The sequence below is a fragment of the Ostrea edulis genome, chromosome 9 (assembly GCF_947568905.1).
Source record: "Ostrea edulis chromosome 9, xbOstEdul1.1, whole genome shotgun sequence".
In the NCBI taxonomy this organism is placed as follows: domain Eukaryota; kingdom Metazoa; phylum Mollusca; class Bivalvia; order Ostreida; family Ostreidae; genus Ostrea; species Ostrea edulis.
Genome location: NC_079172.1, coordinates 27656458 through 27684078, shown reverse-complemented (window position 1 = coordinate 27684078; position 27621 = coordinate 27656458). Strand labels below are relative to the sequence as shown.

The 27621-nt window shown below is 34.3% G+C and overlaps 1 protein-coding gene across 2 annotated transcripts; it reads right to left on the bottom strand.

Moving 5' to 3' along the window:
* Nucleotides 1-243: 243 nt before the first annotated feature.
* On the bottom strand, nucleotides 244-26757 carry LOC130046636 (sterile alpha motif domain-containing protein 9-like). Of its 2 annotated transcripts, XM_056150022.1 has the most exons (7): nucleotides 26718-26757; nucleotides 23111-23167; nucleotides 15139-15513; nucleotides 13528-13584; nucleotides 10372-10744; nucleotides 2377-8378; nucleotides 244-625 (listed from the first exon to the last, which is right to left on the bottom strand). In XM_056150022.1, the coding sequence occupies exons 3-7, from the start codon at nucleotides 15334-15336 to the stop codon at nucleotides 533-535; spliced, it is 6723 nt and encodes a 2240-aa protein (XP_056005997.1). In that variant the 5' UTR covers nucleotides 15337-15513; nucleotides 23111-23167; nucleotides 26718-26757; the 3' UTR covers nucleotides 244-532. The 2 variants fall into 2 exon arrangements, with proteins under 2 accessions (XP_056005997.1, XP_056005998.1); XM_056150023.1 differs by lacking the exon at nucleotides 13528-13584.
* Nucleotides 26758-27621: the final 864 nt, after the last annotated feature.

Genomic DNA, 27621 nt, shown 5'->3' with positions numbered 1-27621 from the left:
AGGTTTGTCGGACCCGGAGACAGAAACTCTACCCCAGGGATCATGAAATTTACAACTTTGGTAGAACCACACATCACTATACATTTAGTTTTTCTTACACATGTGTTGTTGAGAGAACACGTATTTGAAAACTGGTCAATTTCTGTCAGGCCCCAGGGATGTGAGAGTCTCCAAATTTACAGTTTATGTCCCCTTGTCTTAAAAATGCTTCATAACATTTTAAAAGAATTAGAACGATAGGTATCAAGAAGTTTAAAAAGTTTAATTGTTATTTGTTAACATGACAGACGACGATGGACACAGACCAGTTCGATAGGTCAGCTTACTTGACTCAGGTGACCTAAATAATAGTACATGAATAATGATCATTTACAGAAAATCACTATGCTGACACTGAGGACATTCTACAAATATGACAGATAAACACATAGTTTTGATGATAGATAATCACAAAATAATTGTACAGCTATATCCGAGCAGGTAGCCTTTTGGTCCATATTTATATCATCCTTAGTGAAGCGGTGTACATGTATCAATCTATTAGAGAAAGATCCATTTCTCCACTCATCATCTCCAGTCGATATAATGCTTCTTTGATGCCATCTTTATCTTTTATAAGCTGTTTCTGCAAATAAATACAAGAGGCCCATAGGTCACAATGCTCACATCAAGCAATCTGGTCCCACTGTTCTTAATTAGAAAATTTTAAGATTGTTTACCCTCTTTATTCTCATCCAAAAAATCTAACCCATATCATGAAACCACCTAAGCCAAATGGGACCACGACTTAACACAACTTGAATCCACAAAACATAGGGATGTCTTATAATGACCTATATTCAAGTATCATATAAAATTTTATCCTTGATTTTAGCCCCAACCTAAACCATGGAGACTCCATCCTACCTCCCCCGCCCTCTTCTCCCTTCCTGATGCCAACATTTGAATAAACTTGAATCTGAACTACCTGACGATGCTTGCATACTAATATCACTAAACATACTACTCTTTGAGAATGTTTCCTGATATACAGTGTATTCTCATGTAATACTCGCAATCCAACCCTTATTGTGACCCCACCTTTCCCTTAGAGCCATTGATTTAAATATATTAATCAGAATTACCTGCGGATTCCTGCCTATTAACACGATTAATCAAATTGACCATTCATAAGCTTATTTTTTGGAAAAAAAACAACTTTTGATTATATGTTCTCATGTAAAACTGAATCATTATTGTGATTTCATCCAACCTCTTGGCACTACAAATTGAACAAACTTGACTGCACTACATGAATATGCTAAGCTTGCACTAATTTTAATATGACTATAAACGTCAGAAACATATCTAAAAGAATTGTCCTAAATTGTGTTTATATTCAAAAACAAAACATTGATACCATATTGTGGTCCTACCCTACACATTGCAGTCATGATTTTATGAAACTTGACTCTGCACTACCTGAAGATGTTTGTATATAAATTTGACTTATCAAAGCCAGTGGTTTTTGAGAAATTTTTTAAAAGATGTCACCATGATCTCATTATTCCATGATCATCTCCCATCTGAAAAGGGTGTGACCAATTTGAATCCCCTTACTACTAACTCATAGATAATTTGAGGTGAGTTTAATTAAAATTGGCTACGTGTTTCTGGAGAAGAAGTAAACAAGAGGTCCACAAGCCTTATTGGTCACCAGAGTATTAGTTTAAAGAATAACTAGCCCCACGGACTAGGAAATCTAGAATAGTTTTACTATTCTACACATCTAAACTAAATTCTAATATTCAGCAGCAGTATAATTAACAAAATGTGTTCTAAAAACACTAATGCCCCAAAAGTGCTAAATTGATAAAGACATCCCATGCATGATACATATTTACATTTTCAACACTTAGATCCCTTAAAAACAATGAATTAAATATTTCTCACTTATAAAAGTCGTAGTAAGTACTCAGTATTGTTGTTTTCCTTTACAAATGATCCCTCATGGTAATTGATTATGGATTAAACTGATGTTAACATATTAAAAACACTGTCAAATGTCACTATTTGTGAATCAAGAAAAAGTTCTAGTTGTAGTATAAGCACAGGCGTTGGACGTAAATTTGACCTTAATCTTTGACCTTGAAAAACAATAAGCTTAATTCTTCGTTTGATAATTCGAAAAATGTGTGCCAAGTTTGATGACCCTAGTCTTAAGGTCTAGAGAAGAAGGTTAACAATGACGCAGATGACGGAGAAATTTACTTGATCATTAGGCGTATGTGAGCTAAAAACCGATTAAAATAAATCACCTGAGTTATTTTACTATGGTAACCTAGAAACAGAATCATATATCAATTTAAGTACAATGTATATGAAATTATTCCAAACCTCTCGCTCTTTCAAGTAATCTGGTCTTTTCCCCTCCAACCCTCGTATCTTTAAAAGCATATTTTGTAGGTCTTCTTTGCTGCTTTTCATAAATTCTTCTACTTTTGAATTAGTGGTCAATAATAGTTCTCGTTGGCTAAATGCTCCATGTGACTGTTGTTCATATCGCATTAACTTTACATTATATGCAATAGGTCCTGCAATACTAAATCCTAAATAAAATGACACTTCCTCTTCTGATTCATATCCTTTGTTTGTTCCCCTTATTTTGCTTATTCTAATTGGCTCACCATGCTTATTTTTAAACACAATGTATGTACTTGAACCATCACTGCTAGTTGTGGTTGTTCCGCATAAACGCCGGAGTTTTTCTTTCGTTTTAATATGGCCCCATAAAGAATTATCAAACTGAGAGTCAGGATTCTCCCGTACAAAAATTTCCCACCGATGACACAAAGATTGTATTCCTTTACCCTTTGCAAGAAAAAACTGCGGTGTTGGCTGAGAGATATTACTTTCCTCCTTTACATGAGAACTTTTTTGTACATTTGACTTGTACTTCTGTTGCTTGAAATTTCTTTTTAAATATGAAAGTGATCTTTGTAACAGCGAATCATCATAAAATACTTTTCTTTCACCACTAGGCCACAAAAGCATACTAATGAAAAAATATGCTAAATCTACCTTCTCATTGCTTGCAGAGATTATCTTCTGACAGGTTTTAAGTATATCACTTTCGGAATCATGATGTTGACCACCCATTATTCCCAAAGCAACATTAACACAAATTTCGTTTGCAAGATCATTTGAATCTTTAGCTTCAATAGTCATGATATGTTTTTTGATTGTTATTAACTTGCCTGTAATTTGCCTTGCTAGATGTTTGTTCCCACAATTCTTTATATGATTAAAAATGTTCATGTATGAATTTCCTTTTAGTGTCCATAACCTTCCTCTGTGAAATTCATCCCGGCTTCTTTGATCTGCACTTTCTAACTGATAATCAATTTCGTGTTCCCCATATATTTTAGTGAAATTTTCCAACATCCGCTCATGTCCATAGTGGAAACTTCGATAGAATCTGTGTTCCTTCAATTTATTTGAATTGTACCGAAATGCTTCTTCTGGTGCATAAAATGTGGTATTAAAACAAATGTTATCTTCTAAGACTTTAAAAGCATTATGACCTTGTTCTTTCATTCCTTTCAATCTTTGATGAAAATTTCTCCATACGTTTGATATTTCCTCTGGAATGAAATCCTTGTCTTTGAGATACTGTACGATATCACTTTCATCCATGGAACATTTGATGTTTTCCACCAAAAACCTTGTTATTTCGTTTATGGTGTAAATAGCATCATGGAATGGGTAGAGTAATTTTTGCGTGTCGGTCTCATCATCCCGTTTTCTTTGGGCGTGAAGAAATACTTCCAAAGACTCTAAAATAAGCTTTAAATTTTCAATTGCATCTTTTGGCTGAAAAAATTTTGAATTTGTCAAATGTCTAAATTTCTCTCGCAGGACAAGGCCATAAGTATGAAGGATATATGATAAAGAGTGTTTTGAAGATAAATCAACAGCTTCTTTGGCCCATAGTATAGCCTCATCATATCGTTTCCATTTTGAATATAACCGAGCTAAAGCTTGTGCTAACATAAAATCTTTGAATTTGTTGAAACCTAACTGTAATATTTCAGCAGCTTTTCCAAAATTATCTTCAGATTCACTGATTATCTCCAGAATTAAAGGACTAAATAGTGTGGTTTTCTCATCATCATACTCTTCCTTCTTCCTCCGCTTTAGCATTTCCAAAGTAAAATCTACCAGAAAATTTCTTCCATATGATGTACTTTGAAGTAAAGAACAATTGAGAAATTCCTTGGCAATGTCGGCCAGTTGTGCTTTTTCACGTTTCATGATTTCTATTATAAGTATTTTGCCAAGGCTTGGGTGTGCTATTCGAACTTGTCGTCCACTAGATTGCTCTTTTTCTTCTATGATTAATAAAATTCTCAGAGGGCTTGACAAACGATCTTCCCAGAAACACACCTTACTTCCCATTAACTCATCACAACATTCCAGCGGAACAAACACTTTCACTCCTCGTCTTGTTAAAGGCGCATATGTTGCCAGAAAAGAAACATATTTCATTAACTTGTATTCATTAGAGGAGTGATCAATGGTAGAAATTAAGTGTTCGATAGTGTTTTTGATGTACTCAGGATTAAACTCGGATCGCATTATCATGAATGATATTAAATGTTTGGGATTATAGTCATCTAGTTCTCTTCCAGTTTGCTCTAACTCATCAAATTTCTCTGCAAACCATGTCTTTTCCTTATGGCTAAGTTCCTGTCTAAGAAAGAATACATTCTGACTTTCATAATCATAATCAGTTAATTTTTCCTCCCTCTGACATATCATCAGAAGACAACCCATGCCTTTATTCAAACCGCGCTTTCTAAATTCTAAGTTAAGAAGTCTTGTAAAATCAGTTAATGAAAGTTCAGTTTGAATGTCATCCAATAAGAGGACAACAGGCTGTGGTAGTGATTCATCTGTGTTATTTTCCATGTACTGCCATAGTGAATATATATGCGAAATGGTCGTTTCTGATATTTTTTGAATCACACAGCATCTGTACTTGCGTCGGAAATGCCACAAAAGTTTATGTCCGAGGGTTGTTGCCCCTACTCCTGGTTCATGTGCAATAGTAAATGTGACTATTTTTCGTGTTTCTTCTTTTGCATGAAGTAGCAGATCTTGAGCTCTTTCTTGTAAATGATGGAATTTATGTCTTTCACAGACATGGTTTTCAAAATAGAAATTCCACCATGTCACATGTTTGCCTTTGTAAAATTGTAATTCTTGTTCTCGAGCAAATTGTTTCCGATCTTTAATGTTTTTGAATTTTTTGTTCTCACACTGATTGGCACTCAATATACTTAAGTTATCTAAACTATCTAATAATCTTTCATTAACATGCACAAGTGCCCCTGACGAACATGGCAACATACAATTCATCTTTTCATCATATCCCGTCAATGATGTTATTGTACTGTTTATGTGCTCCCATGGCATCCCTATGATTGATACTTTTTCCAGTTGTTCCTTATCTCCTTTAGATTCTTGTTGTATTATATCAGTAAAATCATCAAAAATTCGTTGATGTTCTGCAATGATAACAAGTGGTCCCCAACCAAAATTTCTTGTTATTTCATTAAATGTATCAATCAATCCATCATAGTCATTTGAAAAAAGGAGAACTAATATCACTGCTCTTCCTTTAGGAATTACAAAGTTTTGATTGAAAAATGAGACAGCATCACAAACACCAGCCGAATAAGATACATGCCAACCAGATCTGCTCAAGTGTGGTTTCTCTTCGAAGTAATCACTTCGTCCATTGGCAAATATCCACACTGTCTTGACATCATATGGTAAGCCTAACTTGTTAGCTAGTTCTTGTAAGTTTCCAGCATTTTCATTGAACAAACGTTCTGTTTGTAGAGTAGATCTTTCAGGATTTCGGTACATGTTACAAAGGCCATTTTTATCAGACATCTCATCAAAATCAAACACAGCAGTGAATTGAATTCGTTTGATAAAAGAGATACTTTCTGTCCATTTCTCATTCATTTTCTGTTCGTCCATGGGTTTTCCTAGCACAAGGATTGGCCATAATCGTTTATCAAAGCTATACGTCCCTCTTGTTAGAAGTCGCTCCAATTTTGAGGCCAACGGTTCCATTTTTGGCAAATTTTCATTTTTTTGTTGGTTTTCAAATAACTTTCTCTCTTTCACATTTTCTAGTAATTCTGCTTTGATAAAAAGTTGTTCTCGTTCATTTATAAGACGCTCTGTTGATGACCCGCTTCTCAAATAAAGCAAATGTTTATTTTCTATTGATTTGTTGGATAAATTTTTGATGTTCTTCAAATTTACTTTAAAATGATATTCTCTGCATCTATAGGATGATGGTTCTACATCTACTTCCATCACATAACGACAAATCTGTTCACCAGTTATTACTACTTTTACAAATATTGGGTTGGATACACATTTTTTAACAATAGCCACATTCTCGCTCATAAAGCATCTTGATATTCCATCTAGCAGTGCATCTGTATATTTTGATCTAGTATCATATCCAATCTCACTAATTTCAAAACCAACAATTTCACCATGTTTGTACTCTTCATCGTCAATGTTCTGAACAGAATCTGCTACTCCAAAATAAATGGTTCCATTTTTTCGTGCATTGAGACAACCACAAGCAAATCTTAAGACTTCCATTTGAAATTTAATGAGTCTTGCTTCCTTTGTTTTATTTACACAAGAGAAAAACGCTTTAAATTCTATACACCTTGTTGATAACGTTCCATCATTCTCTGGTTGGTGGAAAATTTTTCCTGCATGATACACTACATATTCAGAATTTTTCTTGAAATCTCTTGGAATCTGAATACAAACTTCTTGTCCTGTTCCTAATGATTTCTTTACATGCTTTTTCGCAACAGTTTTTGATGAAGATTGTTGATTTTCCTCATTTCTCCTTTGATTCAAAATTGGGTCCTCATTTTTCCTTTGATACAAAATAGGGTTCTCATTTTCCCTTTGGTATAAATTAGGGTTACTTTCAACAATTCTATGACCTGAATGATCAAAATCCTTCATTCTATCATCTGGCATTCTGGTTTCCGGTACTTTTTCAACAGTATTACCAATATTTACTGGAAATTCCTCACTGCTTAGATGAACTAATTTACTATTGCTAACTGAAGACCGTTGTTCACTGCATGTTGTTGGTACAGTTTCTTTAATAAACCCATCTGAATAGTCTTCTGGATTGAAAATATAGTATTCTTCTGAAGAATGAAAGGAAAATGGAAAACTACTTGGTTTTTTTGGATGCTTTGATAAAGGTGTCATGAATCCTCCACACTGCTTTTGTAGAAGACTTCTACTAACCAAAAGAATAGCGGTCTCAAATTTTAATATAGCAGAAAGTTCCTTATCCATAACAAATGCAAGTTTACATTGCGCTGGGAGCTGTACTTTTTTTTTCTTGTTATAATTATACACGCCTGATTGTCTACTCTCTGTAAACATATCCCTTTTGCTTGGTGGAAGTAGATTTAGCCATTGGTCCATATTCTTGCCAATTTGTTTCCAAAGACCACTTTGTTGTTGCTTTTCTGTGAATTCATCTTCACAACTTAATAAAAAGAAAACAAAATTTTTCTCGAGTTCATTCACATTTGTCCATCCTCCATGGAGGATACCTAATTTGCATGGCTTGCAATTGCTTTCCTGCACTTTGTTTAATCGAAGTAAACAGCACAGAGTACGTTCATAATCACTTTTGGTAGAATCGTCGGCGAAAGCATCTGGAACAGGGTAATCCATTGCTTCACTAACTTCTTCAGCAGTACAGTTTTCTTCCTGAACTGGTTTTAATAGTAAATTTTCTTCTTCTGTCAACTCTTCTGAACAAGTAGTTTTCAACTGAGTTGCTTTTTGCCCACCATGTGGAATACTAAATTCTTCATTGCGTTTTAAAATAATTTTTTTGAAGTACATTCCTTTTATATTTAAATCTCTGAAGTCGTATTGAAACTGTTTTTCATCAATGTAACTGAAAAACACATACCCATCGATGTGTCTGTCGACAATACACTGACATAAATGACTGATAGTTTGATCATTCACTGTCAGAATTCTCTTAATGAATCCTGAAATTTCCTCTGCTGTATAATTCATTAATGGATTTGAAATTCCTTCATTGATTTTATCCCTAAAACCTAAGATTTTTCTTGCAAGTCCAACTGGTAGTTCTGTATCTAATATAAAGGACTCTATGTCGCCTATATCATAAGAAAATAATGTTTGTCCATCCAAATCAGTAAGAATACTAAACTTTTCCAACACCACATCATTTATACCAACTTCTTTCTTTAACCACTGCTCAACATCTCTTTCTGAGCTACCTGTAGTCACACCTGAAACAAAACATTAAAACACTTGATACAAATAAAACAAGATGTGTTTGTAAAACAGTGATGGTTCCCATATGGCAGCAAAGATGGCCATATTTAAAAATTTTCAAAAGTAAATCAAACCAAAAGGTCAAGGTCATGAGATAAAAAAAACGTTGGTACCAAAAGAAAGGTCTTGTCACAAGGAATACTCATGTCAAATATGAAAACCCTATCATCATCCATTAAAATGTTATGGCCAAGATCATCCATTCAAATGTTATGACCCAAGATTAAAGTTTTTTGCAAATAGCGGACAAAAAACTATATGCCCCAAATCTCTGATTGTAACAAGTATCACTACTTCCATGGGCTATGAAATCTAGAAAAAATTTCCTGTTCTTACTTATTTTCAGCAACAGTATATTTAAAACAAGATGCATTCTTAAAACTTCACTGCCCTCAAAAGTGCATACACTGATTTTCGAAAGGCTTTAAACAAGAGGCCCATGGACCACATCGCTCAACCGAGTCACCTTGGCCCATATCTGAAGACTTTCCAGACATATTTGCATGTAAAACCTTAGTCCCTATTATGGCCCCCAACTACCCCTTGAGGCCACGATTTTTTGCACACTTGAATCTACACATCAGAAAGCTTTCATGTAAATGTCAACTTCAACTTCTTTGGGCCAATGGTTCTTGAGAAGAAGATTTTCCCTACGGGGGGGGGGGGGGGGGGGGGGGCATGATTTGAACAAACTTGAATCTGCACTATGTCAGAAAGTTTTCTTGTAAATATCAGCTTTTCTGACTCAGTGGTTATTGAGAAGAGGATTTTTCCTAAATATTTGTATGTAAAACTTTGATCCCCTATTGTGGCCCCATCCAACCCCCGGGGCCCATTATTGCAACAAACTTGAATCTGCATTATGTCAGGAAGCTTTCATGTAAATCTCAGCTTTTCTGGCTTAGTGGTTCTTGAGAAGAAGATTTTTAAAGTTTTTCCCTATATATTTGTATGTAAAACTTTGATCCACCCCTTGTGGCCTCATCCAACCCCCGGGTCCCATTATTGCAACAAACTTGAATTTGCATTATGTCAGGAAGCTTTCATGTAAATCTCAGCTTTTCTGGCTTAGTGGTTCTTGAGAAGAAGATTTTTAAAGTTGTTCCCTATATATTTGTATGTAAAACTTTGATCCACCCCTTGTGGCCCCATCCAACCCCCGGGGCCCATTATTGCAACAAACTTGAATCTGCATTATGTCAGGAAGCTTTCATGTAAATCTCAGCTTTTCTGGCTTAGTGGTTCTTGAGAAGAAGATTTTTAAAGTTTTTCCCTATATATTTGTATGTAAAACTTTGATCCACCCCTTGTGGCCCCATCCTACTCCCGGGGGCCACGATTTGAACAAACTTGAATCTGCACTATGTCAGAAACTTTTCATGTAAAAATCAGCTTTTGTGGCTCAGTGGATCTTGAGAAGAAGATTTTTAAAGATTTTTCCTATTTATTTGTATGTAAAACTTTGATCCCCTATTGTGGCCCCCATCCAACCCCCGGGGCCCATGAGTTGAACAAACTTGAATCTGCAATATGTCAGGAAGCTTTCAGGTAAATTTCAGCTCTTCTGGCCTAGTGGTTATAAGTATAATATATATATATATATATATATATATTCTTTTAAAGAAAAAATTATACTAGTCCGAGATCGGGCTAGTGGCTAGTGCAGAAAAAATGCTACAAGTATGACAGAAATTTTACTAGAAATCGGGCGTCGGTCTAGTATTTTTTGCCCAGAATGGTTCATACTAGACTTCATTCATTTTCTTACTTAGATTTGCGGAAGACCCAAAGAAATAATTTATAATACCTCAATTTGAAACATTGAATTAATAAAATGACATTCTTTTTCTTACAGGAGATAATTTGTAAATGTAATATGTATGTTGGAACTAAGTGATTTCATTACATTTTTATGTTAAAAATCTTTTTACTTCTGGATTGGCTTACCAGTCAAGGGTTCTTGCATTCCACCTCTACCCTTAATTGAGACAAAAATGTTATCGTATGGCTGAAAGTTGATTGAACTAGCTGTCCTTTGCATATCCTTTCCCTTGTACATCAGTAACTGTAATTTAGCTGGAATTCCAAATTCTGTCCTTATTTTTTCTTTCAAGTTAAATAAGGAATTTTGTTTTGAATCAATCTCCATAACAGTCATTTTTTGTCTATACCACAGACAAAGTGGAATTTCATGGTAATGAATGTGCTTTTGTTTGTCTTCACAAAGACACTGAGCAGTTTCTGGGTTTTTTAATTCCTTTGAACAATTTCCTTTAGAATCCTCTATATTACGTCCAATTTCAATTGCAGTTGTCTTCCCCTGTAAAGATATCAAACTTCAATTGATCACTGTTCGTTATTTTTGCCTTTCATGGATTACTTTATAGTGTTACCGTTGTTTTTATCATTAATAAACCTAATATCTTTCATTCTATTTCATTTCTTGGTGAAAACAATGCAATCACCATCTAACATATCTTTAAAGCAGGCCTAATAAATATGATATGCAAGTGACCCTTCTATCACATCAAGAAATTGATTTTAAAGGCAAATGTCTATTAATTTTGTGTGATTGATTGATTGATTGATACACACTTTACAGTTTTTCAGTTATATGGTGGCGCCCAGTATTTTATTGGTGGAAGAGAGAACCTAGATACAATGTACCTGGGAAGAGACCACTGACCTCCCGAAAGTAAACTGGGAAACTTTCTCACTTACCGACGCGAGTGGGATTCAAACTCCCGCCGACCAGAGGTGAGAGGCCGTGTGATTTTGAGCCCAATGCTCTAACCACTCGGCCACAGAAGCCCCTAACTTTGTGTGCATTATGTATATGGGTGTGTGGGTTTCCACAATTGGAAAATAAGGTAAGTTGCAAAATATTCTTACTAGTTATGCTTTGCAATTTTACATTATATCCAAAGGCATAAATTTAGTAGAAGGTTAATTATTATTCTACATGGTTATATCAATTACAAGTTGTGAAACGTTTTTTGAAAGAAAATTTTCATTTGTGATGTTAAAAATTAAAAATCAAGGTATGCACCCAGGGGTGCATGAGCCGAGTTGCATGGGATACATTGTAAAGTCAGGAATGATGTGGCATATTTATAATTGTGAAGAACTAATTTCAGTTTTAAACTTTTCGAGTTACTGTCCAGAAACCATATTTGTCTGAAGTTTTGAATCTATTTTCGGTCACTGTGACCTTGACCTTTGACCTTTTTCTTTAAAATCAATAGGGGCCTTGCTTTGCTGATATCCAACAATATATCCAAGTTTCATTTGATTCAAATTAAAAAAAAATTCGAGTTATCCTTCGGAAACCAAAATTTATTGGTATTTTAAATCTATTTTCGGTCACTGTGACCTTGACCTTTGACCTATTTTCTCCAAAATCAATAGGGGTCTTCCTTACCTGGTACCCAACAATATATCAATGTTTCATTTGATTAGATTGTAAACTTTTTAAGTTACATGTATCATCCAGAAACCAATTGTTGACGCCCAACCGCCAGCCCGCATCACCAAACCAATAGCCGAGTTCAACTTCATTGCAACTCGGCTAAAAATATAGCTCATTTAATGTTGACAACCAAAATTTGGACTGTCTGAATGTAAGGATAAGAGCAATATCTTAGCTTTGAATTTGTGGTACGTAAACAAAGACTCAAGTCTTTTTATGTAAACAAACCAACCAGTGAAACGTTAATTTTGTAATTCAAAGCAACTGTATTTTGTACAATACGCCAGTTTCGAGATACGAAATCTTTTGTATAGGAGGTGCATTTAGTGGAACTTTGAATGCCTAAGTGGGACAGAGTGGATATACAGCCAACGAGGAAGATGATGAAATGAATTAAAAGTGGCTTCTCTTTAAATATGTAAATGTGGGAAATACTAAATACTATCGAAAGAAATGGTTTACCGAAATGAAAACATACAAACAATATCATATTTGCAAGAAATATCTTGGATATGGTACTTATGACGAACGAAATAACGTGATAGGATAAGAATTCTATCTATTTAATTACTTCCTAAATACTTATCACTTACTTAGTTTGTGTATCAGTCAAATTCGGGTTATCAAACAGAGTATGAGAAACTTACTGAGTACATTCACTTACATTGTGATGAATATCTGTCTCACTCCCGCATGTGAACAAATTCTTTAGCGCCTTACTATGTACGAGAGTTCTCCAAAGGGAAATAACTCGGACGTATCTCGAAACCGGCGTATTACAAATTTTAACTTTTAAATGACACATTTTACCTAAAGGATACTTGAGATGTGATAAATATAATAAACTTGGATCAACATCCATTTATTTTGAAAACTCGTAAACAATAACACACCTTAATCTTTGTATCCAAAACAAATAATAAACTCTCTATAATGAACTTCCGTCATGATGAATAACTTTAATAATTTTTTGTGAAACCTTCTAAAACATATTAGACTGTAGATTTTGATTATTTAAAGTGAAATACAAAGTTTGGAGGAAAATCGTAAATCAGTCCCTTTAAAGCTTTGGGCAATTTTAAATTACCAACATATTCTATGATTTCATATAGTAAGCAATACACTCTAAAGGCTCATTTGATACTTAAAAGTAATTTTCACATGAGAGTTAATTAGTAGTAAATTTTTACCAATGAAAGGTGAGCATGAAGACAATGAACAATGATTAATCTCACAACTCCTATAAGCATTGCAAAACAGGGAATTGGGGGAAAATGGACCCCTGGACACACCAGAGGTGGGATCAGGTGCCTAGGAGGAGTAAGCATCCCAAGTCAAGTGGTCACACCCACTGTGAGCTCTTTATCTTGATAAATGTAAACAGTTATCCGTAGTCAGAATCAGTGTGCCAAGAATGGCTTAACAATCAGTATGAAACATGTTGAACTTCTGAAGAAAAAACAGGATCAATGTTTTTCAATACAAAACTGCAAATAAAATTAACAAGCCACACATTAAATAAAATTTTGGTGTAAATGAGTCCCCTTAAAACATTTCCCTTGTGAGTAACCATCAAAAATAGCAATATTCATGTTGAGCATATAATTTTCAAAATTGTGTAATGTTTGAAATACCTGAACACACATTTGTACCTCTGCCTCCACTTTCTTGAGAAATATGTTGAACTCGCCCTTTAATATGCAACAAGAAAATGTCAGTTATTTGAACTAAAAAAAAGAAATCTTTTTCTATTTTCAGAACAAGAGATCTATGCACTATTATGTTCATACTTGTTTCCTTGCTCGCATAGTCAGATAAAAACTGTAAGTACAAGAGCTACACTTATGCTGAAAACAACATATTCAGTAATGCAACAAAAGTACGTCAAACGGTACATCATCTCCTGAAGATGTACCAATGTACTAAGTTTGATGTCTGTCAAGCAAAGGGTTCTCAAGATATTGAGCGGACAGTATATTATTATGTCCCGTTTGACCTTTGACCATGTGACCTCAAAATCAATAGGGATCATCTTCTCCTGTAGATGTACCAGTGAACCAAGTTTGATGTCTGTCAAGCAAAGGGATCTCAAGATATTGAGCGGACAGTATATTCCTATGTCCAGAGTAGACTGACCCTTGACCTTTTGACCTGAAAAACAATAGGGATCCTCTTCAACTCATAACCAACCCACATATGAAATATCATTATGATCAAGTGAATGGTTCTCAAGATATTGAGCAGACAACATGTGGTCTACCGACCGACCAACATACCAACCGACTAACAGGTGCAGAACAATATGCCCCTCTTCTTTGAAGGGGGGCATAAAAAACAATCGCAGTCAATGGGGCCTTAATTCACGCAAAAAGGTCCTACATCGGTTAATTGCACCACGGTAGATATGATCCTTTTGATGTTAAATTTAGGACATACGTTACAACAACAATTTTCGGGGACTTGAGGGCTGTTTTGACATTTTCACTGTCACAGCAGTGGTGCGTATGCCCATGAAAATTTCATTGTGATAATGAATCTGCAATTCACAAATCTGAAAATGTTCAATTTGTCCATGGGCACAACTGCCATCATGCTCTTTGAAAAGCTAATGCTGTCAAAATTTACTACAATGTGAGAAAACGGTGTTATTTGCTAAATAGATCTAATTTAAAGAAAAGTATACAGTAAAATTCAGAAACTTCATGATTTGGAGATATTTGAGTGCATATATAGACAAAAATATGACCACAAATTGATAACTTTTCCCCCGGCATTTTGAATCTTGCTATGGGTCGATTCCTCGAGCAAATCCATATCATCCTGATCACAACATACTGGTATATATATTTTTCATTTCGAAACAAGAAACACTGATGCCTCACATATGGCAGCAAAGTAAGTATGCTTCCCTAAGGAAAGTCTTGTCACAAGGTATTCCATGTGATATATGAAAGATTCAAAAGTTATAACCAAGGTTATAAAGTTTTTCAAAAATAGGTCAAACTCCAAGGTAAAGGTTGCAAGGTCAAAAAGTTTGGTACAAAAAGAAAGGAACACACAGCCATGTAAAATATAAAAGTCCTATCACCATCTATTCAAAAGTTAAGCTTAAGCTAGGCCAAGGTTTTTACACATAAACATACATACAGACAGACCAAGCACTATATGCCCCCAATTACAGATGCATAGAAATTTTAGAAATGTTGTGCATGACCATAAACTACAGCATGAAAAGTCTGACTTACCAATGTCAATGAGCTGTATTTATCAAAATCATGGTTTGAGACAACATTGGGTTTTTTCCTCTTCTTTTTCTTTCTGTTGTCTTTGACTTGCTGAACTTTCAAAATTGAGTTCATATTTTTCCATCGAAGTTTTGACATTGGAAATTTGTCTTTTGGTCTCTTTTTTCTTATTTTTGCTTCATGATGAGGAATATCCATCCAAAATGAGCTTGCTTTCTTCCTATATGACTGATAAGGCAGGTGACAGTTAATTTTGACATTTTCAATTTGTCAGTTATTCTCAACATGTACCATATCAGATTTCCAGTCTAACTCTTTCCCCTTAAATCCAGACAAATCTTTCACTTGCAATTCTGTTCCATTAATTCTCCAAATCTTCAATTAAAAAATTAACTAAATTAGCATGTTATCATGATACTTTAAACAACAAAATATAATTTGCATCATAATTGCATGAAAAATGGCAGAGTTGCAAACTCTATAAGGTAACAGCATGAAAAGGGAAAGTTCTGCACACTAAACAAGAACCATAGCTTGACTGGTCAAGATTTCATAAGATGAAGCACACTGATAGAGTATAATTGTTTTAGTAACAAAGAGTCCCATGGACCAAATCATGGATCTGAGTTACCTTGGCCTTGCTATTAACTTTAAGGTCAAGTTCAATCACAAGGTCAATTAAACGTCTTGAAAATAAGGCCTTGCCATAAAGAGCCTATGTATATAAAATATGACTCTATTTTCAGTTCACCATGATGATGCAAGAGGTTAGACCTTGACTGAGTTGCTTCTAAATAGTAATTGACATATTGTATCAAACTTTTCCCTGAAAATCACAAGTGATGTGGCTTAAATTGTGACAGTAACTCTGAAATTACGTAAACTGTTTCATTGATTGATTTTTTTTCAATAACAATTAAGAGTTATACGATCAGATTAGGGTGCAACGATACGCTTGCTTCATGATATGATATATATCATGATACAGACTAATGATGATACCATATGTATCACGATAATTCAATGATGCTATGAATAATAATAATTGACCCCCACAAAAAATTGTTCTTGTGTTCTTGAACTATACTCAAACTTCTTGAACGGTTCCAGAACTGTTCAACAATCTTTTCAAGAACTTTTATCATCACTTAGGAACCTATAAAGAACTGTTCACAAACTCCAAAATTTTAAAAATAATATTGAAATGTTTTTGAACAAATAAAGAATAGTTTGAGAATTAAATTGTTCTTAAGTAATTCTTTAAAATAAAGGAACTGTGGTGTGATGCTGAACAATGGATTTTGGAACAGTTTCATATCCCTGTAAATTTTGACAAGCTTACTGTACTAATTATTTGGTAAATACTATAGCTGTAATAGACATGTATAAATTTCAAAATTAAAAGAAATGTTTCATTGTAAATGTTTGGTAAACATATCAGAAGAATAACAAGCTTTCTGTCATATTTTAACTTTATATGCATGTACCCTCTACCCTTTAATCTATTGTGACCTACATTTTGATTGGTTAATTTGAATTTTGAATTTCGAAATTCAAATCTCGTATTCTGAATTTCTGATCTTGTATTTTGAATTTCGAATCTCAAATGAGCCTCCTGGGCTTTTGTATAATTCACCTTAAAGTTTCCTTTTTTCATTGATATGATTTACAGATTAACATTTTGTCCAAATACATGTGTATATATGTTACTCACACAATGAAATAATCTAAACTGTATACCAGAGCAGATCTCTGAAATCTTCACAGGACTTTATGACTCTTATATATGCACCGTAAATTGAGTTCATTTAAATGTAACAGCTATATGAAGCATGACACGCCAACATCCCATGGATATATATAGGTAAGCAATTTACAGTGTATTTTATAGACTGTCAATCTTGTTCTAGACAGGGCTCGACCCTCACTTACAGTTTACTAAGGCATCATAAATTAGAGTTAGGATCTTGTATATTAGATTATTTCAACTTATTTTGATTTGATTCTTATAATTTCTTTAATTCTTATATGACTTCACATTGTGGAATCTGATTGCCACTCAATATTCTGTTGATCCTCATTTACTTTTATTCTACATTGATTAAATTATAAGGGTAGCATATTTGACAATTTTGAATTAAAAATCTTCCAAAGGAATGTAGTTCATGAATATATATTTCTTTTGTTTACAGTGTGTTGTAGGGAGTTTACTCACACTAGGATTAAATAAGAAATCGCTAAAACGCATCAAAGATGCGTATGGCCGAGTTGCAGTTTGGAAAATTATGCACGCTTGCATTCACGAAAAAAAAAACATGCACGTATTTAACATAATTTATAAGTATGAAGCTTTGAATGGCTGCAATAGGTATTTAGTGTGATAATGACCTTGACCTTTGGTCTTTGGATTTCAAAAGCAACATGAATCTTGAATGCCATCAGGATTTAAAGTCTGATAAACATGCACCAGCAAGTACATGCATGTACATAAGTTAGAGGCAAGCTCAAATCTACAGTATATAGTGAAAAAGAGACCTTGACCTTTTGACCTCAAAATAAATAGGAACCTTCTTCTTTTGGATGTGATCAAAAATATGCAAGGCTGACAAAGATGCACCAAGTAGTATGAAAGTTAAGACTGGACAAGCTCAAATCTCTCGCATTTAGTGACAAAGTGACCTTGACTTTTGCCCTTTTGACTCAAAATAAATAGGAACCTTCCTCTTTTGGATGTGATCATGTTATGTAAGTTTCACAAAGATGCCCCTAGTAGTATGAAAGTTAGAGACCGGACAAGCTCAAATCTAGGGCATTTAGTGACAAAGTCACCTTGACCTTAGATAGAATGTTCTATCGTTAAAATGATAATGTCCTACGGACCCGGTTAGGGTTTGTCCCAAGACACAGTTAGATTATTCTAACTACCTTGACCTTTGACCTCAAAATAAATAGGAAACTTCCGCTTTTGGATGTGATCATGATATATTTTTATGTAAGTCTCACAAAGATGCACCAAAAAGTATGAAAGTTAAAGACCAGACAAGCTAATTGTGGATGCCGCCCGCCCGCCCGACTGGACACCCATCCTTTGCCAATTTAAAAGCCGAGATTTGCTACGAAACTCGGCTAAAAACTTAATTTACTTGGTGAAATTGGATTTTTATGCTTTTAGAAATCTATTTGATAATAGCTAGTTTGAAGTAGCTAAATATAATCATGTTATTAGGCTATTTCATATTTATAGTTTTATCAATCTGTATATCTAAATATAGAGATTGTACTGGACCAGTTGATATTCCTCCGATGTTGAGCAGTGTGTAAACATAGCTAGTCTTTGGTATCTTTTTTTTATTATTATAATTCAAATTGTATATTTTTTTCAGAGTGTTGCCTGTTCTTCGTGAAAGTCAGATACAGGTAAATGTGAATATTTCCAAAATCAGTTTATTCAAGTTTAAACGAAGAACAACACTTTATCCAATCCATGCCCTGAATTAAACCCAAGTGAGCCTATTGAGGCTGACATGTGTTTGTGAGTACAGCATTACATGAAAAATGGATGAAACTGATAATTGAGTTGTTGTGGATGAAACCGATAGTTGTTTCCAAATACTGAATAAGTGAAAGATTCAACTTCTGTGGTTATAGATGTCTGGTTTCATCAATTTTCAGTGATGAAATATGATCTGTTCAATTGTTTACGGAGCTTAATTTAATTCATAACTCTGAAAGTTTATAAGGATATAACATAAATATTACATTTCACAGGAATTAAAGTATGTGCTTTGTAGTACTTGTTTTGGTAAAGTCCAATACCCATTTAATTCTTGAAATGTTCTTATAACATGTTCATGAACTGTCCTTAGTTTGTTCATGCATTTTAATTACCAGAACTGCATGTTCCTGAAAGATCACATGAGACAATCATCTAACATTTCAGGAATTTACCAGAATTATTCAAGAACGTTCTTGTGCAGTTCATATCATGATTCTAATTTGGTGTTCATGAACTGTTCCATAAACAGTCTTTAATTTGTTCATGCATATTACCTGAACTGTTCCTGAAATAACCAATGAGACAAGAATTTAACATTTCAGGAAATTACCAGATTTATTTTAAAAGACCACCTCGGTTCTTGATCAGTTCAACAACATTTTTAAGTTCTTCATTGGTTCTTGTTAATCAGTCCTTAAAAATTCCATGTTCTTGAACATCTTGACTTCAGGTGCTGTTCCTGAAATGTTAAAGTCTTGTCTCATTTGTTATTTCAGGAACACCACCTAAAAAGTTCAAGAACTGCGAGTTACAGTTTAAGCATGTTCTAGAATAATTATTCAAGAGCAATTCGTGAAAGGTTGTAGATAATTCAAGAACTGTTCAAAAAGGTTTTGCAGGGGAATCGGAACAATACGTAATTTCCGAGTTGCCCAATAGTTCTTTCCCTTTGTGGAACTCTTACGCACAGTGAGACGCAAAACATATTTATCTTCCACACGCGGTGGGTACAAATGCTTATCGCTGCCTTCATATATTGCCTAAAGGCCGATTATCAGACATTATGCAACCACCCAAACTGTAGGGACACTCAATACTAGTAAGTTTATTAGTATTTGATAATAAAATAGCTCAAACAAAAATCGATAATCACCATTTTTCTTTGAATAAAATATCACTCGTGCAGAGGAGGAAATAACAAAATAATTTCATATTTAATTTGATTGCCTAATTCAAACAAATATTGTTCTTGATATGGTCAGTTTAATGTATACCAACGGCTGATATAAGCAGAATTTACACTTTCATTACTTTTATCCGTATTTACATAGCTAGTCTATAGTATATGTATACATCTTGTACCCACTCAAGCGTTCAACAGAACACTGAACGTACCTCCATCACATAAGAGCTGATATCTCGGAAGTTGCGTATTACACTGCTATTGGTATCATTTAGATGCACTTTACAAATACAACTGCATGTCTTTCTTTAAAAAGATCAAAACAGCAACATGATCTACTGGTTTCTTCCTTTGCACAGAATTTAAAATGCTCCCAGATTTATAGGTCGCAGTGGGAGCAATAATTCAGTGACACGGTCGGCACCACATTTTCCATTACTGGAAGCCATTTTTGCAACATAATTTTAAACTCAAATAAGACATGCAGCTCAAATTAATCTGGACCGAGAATACCGAACCACAGTAGAGTGTAAAGTATCGTGAATCCAATCATATACCATCTCACGGTTGATCATTGCACCCTTATGATCAAATGTTCACCCCCCCCCCCCTTATTCCTAATTCCTTCATAGGTTTAAACAATTGTGAATTATTACAAAGTTAAAAAAAACTGGAGACCAACGTACACCCTAAGATTAAAATTTCGGAGGATTCTCACGAGTGGATACCATGTGGTATTGAATAGGGTCTGGATCCAAAGTTAAAACTTAAAGATAAAAAAAACAGATCACATACACATCATGAGAATGCGATTTCAAATCTATTTGGTCGACCGGTTTTGACCTTAGATGGTCATCATCAGAACAAGTAAAATACTGAAATTTAGCTACTGGGGAGTAAATTTTGGCTAACGTTATCAAATAAAAACAGATTCCAGAGTGATGTTACTATAAACAAAGAAACAATGGTGCATGACAACAAACATGTGAATCAAATGTGTTAAAATAGTTGGATTTTTTTTTAAACTGATAAGTGTTTTTTACAGGGATGGACATATAAACAATTTAATTAAAGAGTCCATAAATTTCATAAATCTTCACAGTTCTGATTTTAAACGGGTGTATAAAAATTGATTTGTATAAAAGTTTAATTTTTGTTATTCAAGTAACAAAAATACTGACCAGTAATTATTTGTTCCGGCCAGTAAATTTCATCAATTCACCCATCCCTTTGACCAGTGAATTCTTTGTTTAATTTCAAGAAGAGACCCACAGGCCTTATCGGTCACCTAGCTGAATACTAATGAAAAAATATCACTACTTCCATGGGCTATGAAATCTAGAAAAAAAAATCCTGTTCTGAATATCTAAGCTAAATTCTAATGTTCAGCAACAGTATAAACAAGATGTGTTCTTAAAACTTCACTGCATGCCCTCAAACGTGCATACACTGATGAAAGGCTTCAAATAATAGGCGTATTAGCATTAAAATATCAAAAGATATGACTAATTTGGACTCATCCTAAAGTCATAACCCTGGGTTATGAAATTCACCATTTCTTGTACATCCTTTTCTGCTATCTCTAAATATGCATTTAGATTTTATACAGTATCAGCAAACTTACACGTACAAACTATATACTAAGTTTGGCCCCACCCTGGGGTCAGAACCCTTACTCTGGATAATATCAAATTTACAATTTTGGTAAAAGATTACTTGCTCTATCCATTTAGCACTATATACCAAGTTTGGCCCCACCCTGGGGTCAGAACCTCTACCCCGGGGATCATGAAATTTACAATCTATGTCCCCCTTGTTCCAAATATGCTTCATACCAAATACGAAAAAAAAATTGGAATGATATAGTTATCAAGAAGAAGTTAAAAATGTCTATTGTTCACACATTTAATAACTGACCATTTTGGCCCCACCCTGATACCAAAACCCCAATCCCTGGGATCATCAAATTTACAATTTTGGTGAAGGACTACCTGCTCTTTCTAAATATTATTTAGTGTCAATATAGTATCAACAGCACTAAAGTCTAAAAGAAGATGTAATTTAAGTGTTTTACACATAAACACTATATACCAAGTTTGGCCCCACCCTGGGGTCAGAACTCCTACCCTGGGGATCATGAAATTTACAATTTTGATAGAGGCCTTCTTGCTCTCCATCACAATGCATTTAGTTTTTCTTACATGTGTGTGCATGGTTCTTGAGAAGAAGATTTTTGAAAATTGGTCAATTTTGGGCAGTTTTTGCCCTGCCCCCAAGGCCCCAGGGATGCAGGAATCTGAAATTTACAAGTTATGTTCCCCTTGTTCCAAATATGTTTCATACCAAATTTGAAAAGAATTGGAATGATAGTTATCAAGAAGAAGTTAAAAATGTATATTGTTCACACATTTAATAACTGACGATTTTGGCCCCATCCTGATACCAAATCCCCAACCCCTGGGATCATCAAATTTACAATTTTGGTAAAGGACTACCTGTTCTTTCTAAATATCTATTTACTTTATTTAGAATCAAAAGCACTAAAGAAGATGTTATTTAAGTGTTTTGCACATAAACACTATATACCAAGTTTGGCCCCACCCTGGGGTCAGAACCCCCTACCCCGGAGATCATGAAATTTACAATTTTGGTAGAGGCCTTCCTGCTCTACATGACCATGCATTTAGTTTTTCTTACATGTGTGTGGTTCTTGAGAAGAAGATTTTTGAAAATTGGTCAATTTTGGGCAGTTTTTGCCCCACCCCTAGGGCCCCAGGGGTGCTGGAGTCCTGAAATTTACAATTTATGTCCCCCTTGTCCCAATGATGCTTCATACCAAATTTGAAAAAAATTGGACTGGTAGTTATTAAGAAGAATTTAAAAATGTTCAATTGTTAACGCACGACGGATGACTCACGACGCACAACGATGGACGACAACCAATTGCAATAAGTCACCTGAGTTTACTCAGGTGACCTAAAAACTCTGAAACTAGAATGTGATTTGGCACATCTAGAATTCGATTACAGGGGCTTCTGTGTATCTTCGTTTACTAATATTACAATTAAAACAAAACAGGGAAAAGTAAATTTATATATAATCCAAATCAATAATAATTTTTACCAGAATCTCAGCATTCTTGCAATCTTGGGATGTCTGTATTTATGGACATCAAATTTACACCAATGATCACCAAGTTGAGATCTCATTTTGGTATCAGAAATTGAGCCTTAATATATTGGCTCACATGAGCAAATTCAATCATTAATTTCACAATCACTGATCATACATACTTTTTCAATGACAAACAATGTGGAATTCTTGTCAAATAATGTCACCTCTGCACACCCCTGTAAGAGATTAGACATGTGAGTGAAACAACACACAACAATTAAATCTACTCTTTCCTGTCTCTTAGGTTTCATATCATTTCTATTGTATTACATGTACTTCAATCTTAACCATGAAATGAAAAATAGTGGAATTAAAACAGAGGCCCACAGGCCTTATCGGTCACCTGAATACTAGTGAAAAAGTATCACTACTTCCATGGGCTATGAAATCTAGAAAAAAAATCCTGTTCTGAATATCTAAGCTATATTCTAATGTTCAGCAACAGTATAAAACAAGATGTGTTCTTCAAACTTCACTGTCCTCAAAAGTTCATACACTGATGAAAGGCTTTAAATAATAATAAGTGCATTAACATTAAAACATCAAAATATATGAATAATGTTGACTCCTAAAGTCATAACCCTGGGTAGTGAAATTCAGTATTGTTTGTACATCCTTTTCTGCTATTCCTAAGTATGCATTTAGATTTTATAAAATATCAGCAAACTTACACATAAATATTATATACTAAGTTTGGCCCCACCCTGGGGTCAAAACCCTTACTCTAGGGAAAATCAAATTTACAATTTTGGTAAAGGACTACCTGCTCTATCCATTTAGTTTCAATTTAGTATCAAAAGCACTAAAGAAAATGTTATTTAAGTGTTTTACACATAAACACTATATAACAAGTTTGCCCCACCCCCTCCCCGGGTCAGAACCCCTACCCCGGGGATCATGAAAATTTTCAATTTTGGTAGAGGCCTTCCTGCTCTACATGACCATGCATTTAGTTTTTCTTACATATGTGTGGTTCTTGAGAAGAAGATTTTTGAAAATTGGTCAATTTTGGGCAGTTTTTGCCCTGCCTCTAAGGCCCCAGGGGTGCAGGAATCCTGCAATTTACAATTTATGTTCCCTTTGTTCCAAATATGTTTCATACCAAATTTGAAAAGAATTGGAATGATAGTTATCAAGAAGAAGTTAAAAATGTCTATTGTTAACACATTAAATAACTGACCATTTTGGCCCCAACCTGACACCAAAACCCCTTCCCCTGGGATCATCAAATTCACAATTTTGGTAAGGACTACCTGTTCTTTCTAATTATCTATTTACTTTCAATTTAGAATTAATAGCACTAAAGAAAATGTTATTTAAGTGTTTTACACATAAACACTATATAACAAGTTTGGTCCCGCCCTGGGGTCGGAACCCCCTACCCGGGGGATCATGAAATTTACAATTTTGGTAGAGGCCTTCCTGTTCTACATCACTATGCATTTAGTTTTTCTTACATGTGTGTGGTTCTTGAGAAGAAGATTTTTGAAAATTGGTCAATTTTGGACAGTTTTTGCCCCGCCCCATGGGCCCCAGGGGTGCTGGAGTCCTGAAATTTACAATTTATGTCCTCCTTTTCCCAATGATACTTCATACCAAATTTGAAAAGAATTGCACTGACAGTTATTAAGAAGAAGTTCAAAATGTTCAATTGTTAACGCACGACGGACGACGACGAACGAAACCCAATTGCAATAGGTCACCTGAGTTTACTCAATAATAAAAAGGTAATGAGCTGCAATCACACAAAAGTATTTTACAACAATTCGTTAGAAGTCATTTCCTCAGTTTCTTAGCTCAACTTCAGAAGATACTATAACTGTTTAGTTTGATGCTAAATGTATCGCCTCAATTATATCATAAAGTTTCTTAACCATATCCAATTAATATTTTGATATTTAGAATGAGATATTGGAAAGGACTACATTTTGTGGCAGAAGTAGTTTTATTAAAAACACTAATCTACATGATTTTACCATATTTCTATATTTCATCTAAAATATTTTTACACAGATTTCAGTTTTGTGATACATGTACAAATGCAAGAGACTTATACAACTTTAAATCTTGTACAATTTATGAATGTGGTTGAAATAATTTTTCAAACAGCACTGCAGGGGTGTACAATCAAAAACAAGAAATGTTTGTAAAACATATATAGCAACCCCCCCCCCCCCCCCCCCCCCGGTGCAAAATTGAAAAAAGGTTATGCACATGCATCATTCAATATATATAGTAGTGCCAAACCAATTCGAGATATTGAGCATGTCACCTAGATATAAATAGGTGTCATCTACTCCTAAATTATGCTGTACGTACCAGTGTACCCAGTTTGGTGTCAATCAAGCAAACAATTCTTAAAATATAGGAGATAATATATTACTATGTCCAGTTTAACCCTTGACCTTTGACCATGTGAACCCAAAATTAATATGGGTTACAGTACCCGCAACGGTATTCTTGACATTCCTATCGTGTTCTATCGTGCATGTATCCTATCGTATCATGTTTTGCGTTTATCAGGTTTTCCATTTTCTATCGTGTTTTGCGTTTATCAGGTTTTGCCATTTTCTATCGTGTTTTGCGTTTATCAGGTTTTCCATTTTCTATTGTGTTTTGCGTTTATCAGGTTTTCCATTTTCTATCGTGTTTTGCGTTTATCAGGTCTATCGTGTATCATGTTTTGCGTGTATCAAGTTTTCCATTTATCGTGAAAATCGTGTAGCTTTGGAAACTATTGGGATTGTATATCAAATCTAATGAAAAAGTACGATACTTTTCGAAAGTTTTATTCGTTTTGTAAAAGAAGCTATACTTTTAGGAATCGAGAAAAGACAGTATATTTGAAGGAGAACATAAAGCTGTCGATTTTAAGGCAGAAGAAGAGCTATTTGTCTGTCCAGAAAGGGTGAAAACTTATCACAATTTCATTCTAAGTAGTCTAAAAAGTATAAGCAGTGGTTTGCCGAGCAAACCGAGGACAGTAAATCTGAAAGTTCCTTCATCTGAAGTTCATAAACATTTGCTTGTCTATAGAAACAATTATTTGTAATTAACACCTACAGAGAAATAGGAAGTTCCAATTTGAAAGGTAAAAACAATAAATTACCTTGTTTATTACATATATTTTAATAAAGGCTCTTTTTTTTCGACAGACAGATTAATCTGCTCTTAGATCATCGTTCATTATGTTAGAAACAAATAAGTATTCATATTTATTGTTATGTACCTACATTTTATGAAAAAAATACATTTGCATTTTTTTTATGCAATGATTATTTAACAATGTTACTGCTTAACTCTATAACAAAAGCATAGGGATTACCTCCCTTAAAACTGTTTTTTAAATACTTAACCATTTGATGATTTAAAGCTACAATTTACTTTTCTATACAGATTAAGATATATTCAAAATCATGAGAAAATAATGACTGAATATTTCTTTCCACGACAACATTAATTTTAAATCTACCTCTGCAATAAGTCAGAGTCTGACGTAAATTGCAATTGTAAGTGCTACGATTACAACAGGTTTCATGAAACACTCGTATATATGTACACTTCAAATTAAGTGACCGTAAATGTGTGTTCACGATCTACGATCGGTTAGTGAAACAGCTAGCTGTTAGAAGGCTTGCAAACTTCAAATTTCCAAGTTGATTTTTCCATGCCCAGTTTTTGCCAAAAATTAAATCATCATTTACAATATCAAATGTGCATGCTTACCTTTTCAGGATTCATTTCAATTCTTCTCACCTGGGCAACTTGAAAAATGAATTAAATAATTTGTTGATTTTACTGATCACAAAATTATCATTCAAGGGAAATAAGCATAAGCATTGATTAATATCATTGTGTAAAAGAAATTTTGCATGTACTGTAGACATACATGTATCTAATTTTGATGAGGATGAATTTTGTTATTTTTGTATTGATTTCGTGTGGATTAATTTTTGTTGTTTGAGATATCACTGAACAAGAGGCCCATGGGCCACATCACTCACCTGAGTCACCTTGGCCCATATCTAAAGATTGTCTTTATATATAAGTATGTAAAAATTTGATCCCCTATTGTGGCCCCATCCAACCCCTGGGGGCTATGATTTGAACAAATTTGAATCTGCACAATGTCAGGAAGCTTTTATGTAAATATCTACTTTCCCGGCCCAGTGATTCTTGAGAAAAATATTTTTAAAGATTTTCCCTATATATTTGCATGTAAAACTGTGATCCCTTATTGTGGCCCATCCTAGCCTTGGGGGCCATGATTTTAACAAACTTCAATTTGCACTATGTTAGGAAGTTTTCATGTAAATTTCAACTTTCCTGGTCCAGTAGTTTTTGAGAAGATTTTTAAAGATTTTCCCGATATATTTCTATGTAAAACTTTGACCCCCCCCCCCTATCCCTTGTGGGCCCATCTTACCCCCGGGGGTTATGATTTTTACAAACTTGAATCTGAACTATGTTAGGAAGCTTTCATGTAAATATCAGCTTTTCTGGCTCAGTAGTTCTTGAGAAGAAGATTTTTAAAGATTTTCCCTATATATTTGTATGTTAAACTTTGATCCCCTATCGTGGCCCTATCATACCCTCGGGGGCCATGATTTAAAAAAAATTTGAATCTGCA